Genomic DNA, 6,759 nt, shown 5'->3' on the forward strand with positions numbered 1-6,759 from the left:
TGGGCACTGTGATTATCTCAATTTTACAGATAAAACCACTATATTACATATGAAACCACTAAGGCTCAGAGGGGTCCTTCCTAGTGTTCTAAATCACCAAGTGGCTGAGCCTGACTCCAGACTCTGAGCCATTAACCTTTCCACATCTGGATAGCTGGACAGGCAGGGATCCCTGCCTTCTTGGAACTGAGTCTCTAGGGCAGAGACACACAGATGAACAAATGAACAAATTAACTGTAGATATGCCAGCTGCCTTTGAGAATGGGGAGGAGAGGAACAGATTAGGGAAGGCCTCTCTGAGGAGATGTCAGCTGGGAAAAGCTTGGGGAAGGACATTCCAGGTAGATTGATCTTCAAATTCAAAGCTTTTGAGATGTCTGAGGACCAAGAAGGCCAGTGGGGCTGGAACTAAGTGCATGATGCGGCTGGGGTGTATAGAAGGGACAAGTAAAGAATTGTGGGCTCTCGGAGGACAGTTTACTCTGAGCAACCTAGGGAGCCATGAGAGGATTTAGAGCCAGGGAGAGATCAGTCTGTATATTAAGAACTGTGGCTACATGGTGGAGCAGACATTAGGGATGGGAGCATCGTTTCTCCACGGGACTCCTGACATCTGCCCCATATGCCGCAGCCTGAGTCCTCAGGGTCCCATTCCGTGGGAAAGAGGCACAAAGGGAGGAGGCCAGAGTGGAGGGTGCTAAGCCTGGGGCCCACTACCGGAAGAGCACCACTCTGCCCCACAGGGAGGTGAGATTGCCGCCTGGGAGGTGTGAAGGGGCCATCTCACTCCCCTGGGGTGCTGTTTCCCCTTAAAGAAGGAGGTCTTTTATCGAGCACCTATTTGGTGCTAGGAGAGGCCACCATGGCCTTGGGGGATCTTCGGCTCTCATTTCGGCTGGTTACGAGCCCAGGGCTTAGTTTTCGGGCCGAAGGACCTGGGTACTGAAGGGTTAACGCCCCTCCCCCGGGATCCTATTGGCTGCACTGCCCCCGCGCGTGTCTATGATTGGCCTGAGCAAGCAGGGGCCGTTCTCCCTACTCGGGAACAGCGGGGGCGGAAGCACCAGGATTCCCTAGGGAACACACCAGGGCGCGATCTGCGAGGATTCCTAAAGGGTTAGGGGACCTGACCTGGGCGCCCTCATGATTCCTCCCACAGGGACACTGCTCGATCCATCCCCGTCCTCGACTTCTGTCTCATCTCTCCTGGGGCATCCTCACCCCACCTGCTGCCAGCAGTGCCTGGAGAGACCAGGCAAAGGGCATGTCCCAAGGAAGGACAGACCCAGGCCCCTTCCCGGCTGTGGCCTCTGGTCTGAGGGCTGGGGAGCTTGGCCCTCCGAGAAGCTCCGGGAACTGAGGGGAGGATTGGTGTGTGGCCAGCTGGGACTGGCGGGTTGGAGGAGGTGCGGCCTGGGAGAGGCGTGGGAGAGCGACACAGAGATGGGGAGAGAGAGAGAACAGAGACTTTGAGAGAACCGAGGAGAGACACAGAGGAAGTGAAGGAAACATTCATTCATTCACACTCCTCAGTGGGTACTTACTGGCTGTGTCTTGATAGTACCTATGACAGTACCAACCCTGCTCCCATGGAGGCGACAGGTGACAGTGGGGACAGAGCCCAGAACACAACATATAAGTAAATCACCTCTTCAGGAGCGATAAGAATGGGAGAGATCGGGTGCGGGGAATGCAGGAACCAGGAGGCTAGACGATTCAGACCCTCCTTATCCGGGGACCGGGAAGTTCCCATTTGAATCCTGCCTGTGTCAGCCCCTCCCCCATTCTCCCGGAGCGGGGAGTTGGAGGGAAATGGGGAGGGGCCTCTGCTTGGGAGCAGTAGGGACTTATCCGCAACAGCGAGAGGACACAAGCTCGAGGACCTCCGTCCCTGCTCAAGACCCCTGCTAATCTGCGCTGCCTGGTCCTCGGTTAATGAGGGGTCCTTGGGGCGCAACCCAGGAGGGTGTGGAAAGTGAGGAGTGGCGGTGCTGAGGCTCTAGAGGATCTCTTTGATGGGAGTGGGGAAAAGCCCTTTAGGTTGGGGCCGCCCGCGCTGAAGAAACCTCCCCTAAGCAGGGCTCCAGGTTCTCTCACCGCGACGGAGCGTCCCTGGGAGCGCAGCCCAGTCCCCGAGCGGGAAGCTGAGGGCTCGCTGGTGCCAGTCGCCGCCGGGGCGCTCTCCGGTGCCGCGGCGGGTGGCACCGGCTGGCAGCCACGGGCTGAGTGCCCAGGTCCCAACGGGAGGGGTAACCGCTTGCGATCGCTGTCCCTCCCCGCCTCGGACCCGCCCCCTAGACTGCCAGCTCCAGACCCGCCCCCGAGCTGCACATTCGGCTGTAGGCAGCACACCACCTGGGCACACGGGTGAGTATCCAGCATTAGACCCTTGAGGGCACCGGGCTCTGCATGCCTTGACCACTCTGGGGCCTGGAAACGCACAGGACTCCTTGCTGGGCTTTCCCGATCCTTTTCCCGAGGCTTCTAGGGAGGGAAAGCCGACGACTCTCTGGCGTGGCTCAGGGTCCGAGATGGGGCTGGGGGCTTTCGGAAAACCTTGCCCTCTCCCTTTCCTGGACAGACTACTCCAAGTTCCGCTATTTCAGTCCTGGTGGAGGGGGTTGGTGCAGAAGCTATGTGCCTCTGCGCGCTGTATGGGTCAGACACTGCGTAACCGGCGTCTCTGTGTATTTGGAGCCTCCCCCGGCCCCAGGGTGGCCGAATCAGTGACTCCTCGTGTTGTCTATATTGGCGGGTGGCTCCCGGTATGCGACTGAAGCTTTCTGAGATGCACTTATCCCTGGCGGTGTGCAAAAAATTCTGTTCCCCAGTCTTGGATTTCTTGTCTGTTAAGTAGGAGCCGCGAGACAGTGAAACCATTTCTGTGTGACTGTTTTTTTGTTTTTAATGTTTTTGTAGTTGTAGATGGACAGAATGCCTTTATTTTATTTGTTTATTTTTATGTGGTGCTGGGAATCACCAGCAAGTGCTCTGCCACTGAGTTACAGCCCCAGCCCCATGTTTTTTTTTTAATATTTAATTTTTAGTTGTAGTTGGACACAATACCTTTGTATTTTTATTTATTTTTATGTGGTGCTGAGGATCGAACTCAGGGCCTCACTTGTGCTAACCACCTGCTCTACCGCTGAGCCACAATCCCAGCCCATCTCCGTGACTTGTGTTTATGTGAGAGTCAGAAAACCTCTGCACCAGCGTCCATGAGAATTATTTCTTTTGAGCCTCAGTTTCCTCATCTGGAAATTGGGACTTAGCATAGAATTGTCAAGAAGATTAAAGGGCACACTCATTAGTGTGAAGTATTATTTTGATTTAATGACATGTGGGTCTCTCTGCAAAATCCTGTCTATGCTAAGGATTCTGACCACTGCCCTTGAGCTCTGCCTCTGACAAATGGGTGGGTAGGATTAGGTTTCTGTCTTTTTTTTTTTTTTTTCTCCAGGAAAGAACCTTGTGTGTAGCAGGGCGTGTGGAGTGTGGGGCTCTGAGTTACAGGCTGGGTGTGGGTGGATGGAGGTTGTGAATTTGTGGCCTGTGCTACAGTGTGAGCCCTGTCTTGAGATTGAATTTTGTGTTCTTGCTTATCTCTCTCTGCCTTTGTCACTAGTCCCATGTCTGAATGTATTTTCGCTTTTTCTTCTGTTTGGTGGGGCAAAACTATTTTTGCCCTTGTCTGTGAACGTGTGTGCACACGTACTCCTGTTACTGTGTTTGTGTGTCTCTTTCTGCATGTCTCTTGTGTTTTTGGGTGTTCCTGTCATGATTAAATATGCCTCTGGATATTCCTGCTTGTGTTATTAGTGTTCCTTTTATAGAGAATTGTGCGTCATCCTGTCCCCTCCTGATATTATGCGTGTGTATCTTCTCCATAGACACTCCCCTCCCATCCGGAACGCTCTTTGAACCTCTCCTGAGCGAGTGTGAGAGAGTAGTGGGTTGGGGTTAGGGACCCTTTCCCGGGGGGGGGGGGGGGCCTTCTAGACCTTGTCTGTTCCTACCTTGCTGGCTTTGGGACAGTCCTCAGAGAGAACAGCCGTACTGACACTGCCCTGTCTTCTTCGCAGCCTTGGGGCAGCAGCCCATGGAGTCAGGGCTGCTGCGACCAGCGCCGGTGAGCGAGGTCATTGTCCTGCATTACAATTACACCGGCAAGCTACGCGGAGCGCGCTACCAGCCCGGCGCAGGATTGCGTGCAGACGCTGTGGCGTGCCTGGCGGTATGCGCATTCATCGTGCTAGAGAACTTGGCGGTGTTGTTCGTGCTCGGGCGCCATCCGCGCTTCCATGCGCCCATGTTCCTGCTCCTGGGCAGCCTCACACTGTCTGACATGCTAGCAGGTGCTGCCTACGCCATTAACATCCTACTGTCCGGGCCACTCACGCTGCGATTGTCACCTGCGCTCTGGTTCGCTCGTGAAGGAGGCGTCTTTGTGGCGCTTGCCGCGTCGGTGCTGAGCCTCCTGGCCATTGCACTCGAGCGCCATCTCACCATGGCGCGCCGGGGACCCGCGCCAGCTGCCAGTCGAGGGCGCACACTGGCGATGGCCATCGCAGCTTGGAGCGTGTCGCTGCTCCTCGGGTTACTGCCCGCGCTTGGCTGGAACTGTCTGGGTCGCCTGGAGGCTTGCTCCACTGTGCTGCCGCTCTACGCCAAGGCCTACGTGCTCTTCTGCGTCCTCGCCTTCGTGGGCATCCTGGCGGCCATCTGTGCACTCTATACGCGCATCTACTGCCAGGTACGAGCCAATGCACGGCGACTGCGAGCACGACCAGGGGCTAGCAAAGGCACCTCCACCCGCTCGCGCCGCACACCACGATCCCTGGCGCTGCTGCGCACACTCAGCGTGGTACTCCTGGCCTTCGTGGTGTGTTGGGGCCCTCTCTTTCTGCTGCTGTTACTAGACGTGGCATGCCCCGCCCGCGCCTGTCCTGTGCTCCTGCAGGCCGACCCCTTCCTGGGCCTGGCCATGGCCAACTCGCTTCTGAACCCCATCATCTACACGCTCACCAACCGTGACCTGCGTCATGCGCTCCTGCGCCTTGTCTGCTGCGGCCGCCGTCCCTGCAGCCGAGGCCCGAGCAGTGTCCAGTTATCTGAAAGCGCTCCTGGGGCTTCAGGCGGCCTGCGCCGCTGTCTACCCCAGGACTTGGACCCCAGCTCCAGCCGCTCTGAGCGCTCATCGCCCCAGAGAGATGGACTGGACTCCAGCGGCTCCAATGCGCCCACAGCTCCTCGGACCCTGGTACCCGAACCGGTAGCAGATTGACGCCGTCAATCTGTCATTGACTTTCCCAAGAGTTCTTTTGCAGACTTTTTCTTTTTTAAAAGAGAAATTTGTAGGAGACACAACCAAAAACGGTGGAGACAGAAGAGACAAAGGGAAAATGTAAACTCCCCAAAAAGAACAGACAAAAAATTTCCATCCTTGTGGAATTGACGTTCTGGTAGGGGAACCAACGGACAACACAGTGATGTAATAATAATGGAGATAATTCCAGTGACCTTACAGGGACGGTATGGGACAGTGTAGAGGTGATGACACATAATGTGAGCTGAGATGTCATTGTCCTGGGGAACACCTGAAGGAAGAGTATTTCAGGATGAGAAAACAGCAAGTACAAAGATCCTGAGGTTGGAATGTGCCCATGTATTCTATGAAAAGCTAGGATCTCCATGTGGGCAGAGCAGCAGATATAGGGAGAGAATGGGAGGAGATAAGAACAGGAAGTGACTGGGCAGAATGTAGAAGACCCTGTGGAACCTGGAATTTTGCTCTAAAGGAAGTTAGAGTCAGGAGGGGTTCTAAGCAAAAGAAAGGACTGGCCCTGATTCAGGTGTTCACAGGCACCTTATGGCCAGTGTGGAGGGCAAAGGTGGAAGGCAGAAACAGGTGAAGGGACAGCACTGACCCAAGGAGTAATGAGGGAGACCCCCACTATGCTCACACATGGTGAATTCTAGATAGATTTTGGAGGTAGCAGACAGAATTCCTAAAAAATTGGGTGTGAGAAAGAGGGAAAGAAAGCTGTCAGGAGCAATGCCAAGAGCAGGGCATCCCAAAATTTGATTCTGGGAGACTCAGCCAAATCCTGACAACAAAATTTCTTTGAGTGTAGTGTCAGATAATTCATTAAAAATAAAATTATAATAAAATGAGTGGTTACAGTTTATAACGCTTGGCTAGTCCCCTCCACTGTGCTATGCCCAGGAATCACTTATTTTTTTCACCCTCTTGTAACCTTGTAAACTAGCTGTCCTTTTCCCCATTTTACAGATAAAGAAACTCCAAGCAGTGAGCACCTCTCCCCAGTGTCCTGACCAGATTATTAGCCCAGGCTGTCTGGCCCCCAGGCGGGAGGAGGCCAACCCCATTATCTGGCCCCTGGATGGGTCTGGCAAGACCAGGCCAATGCGCCTCCGCCCTAGGGTCGACATTCTTGCTTGGGGGAGATACCAGGGCCCCGTTTGTGTCCATAAAAGGCTGTAGGCGCTCTGACCCTGGCCCCGGCTAGTCCCCAGGCACATTCCTGACCGCTGCATTGAGGGGGTTGGCCCAGGGGCGGAGAGGGGGCGTCTGGCTTGGAGTTTAGATTGAGGTGCGCCATCTTCCGGGAGGCCTTGGTACTGCAGGCAGCCGCAGAGACCAGTGATGTAGGGGTCGCTGACTGTCTTGAGGAGCCATGCTCAGGCTGCTTCTTCAGGCCACATGCGTGTACAACTAACATGTTTCCTGGAACATGA

At 54.8% G+C, this 6,759-nt stretch overlaps 1 protein-coding gene across 1 annotated transcript; it reads left to right on the top strand.

The window, feature by feature from the left end:
• The first annotated feature begins 1,116 nt into the window (after positions 1-1,116).
• Positions 1,117-6,174, top strand: S1pr5 (sphingosine-1-phosphate receptor 5). Its single transcript, XM_046436875.2, has 2 exons — positions 1,117-2,367; positions 4,083-6,174. The coding sequence occupies exon 2, from the start codon at positions 4,100-4,102 to the stop codon at positions 5,282-5,284; it is 1,185 nt and encodes a 394-aa protein (XP_046292831.1). The 5' UTR covers positions 1,117-2,367; positions 4,083-4,099; the 3' UTR covers positions 5,285-6,174.
• Positions 6,175-6,759: the final 585 nt, after the last annotated feature.

This window comes from Marmota monax, unplaced genomic scaffold, assembly GCF_021218885.2.
Source record: "Marmota monax isolate L192 unplaced genomic scaffold, Marmota_monax_Labrador192_F-V1.1 WCK01_AAM20220418_F8-fsc00021, whole genome shotgun sequence".
NCBI classification, from domain to species: domain Eukaryota; kingdom Metazoa; phylum Chordata; class Mammalia; order Rodentia; family Sciuridae; genus Marmota; species Marmota monax.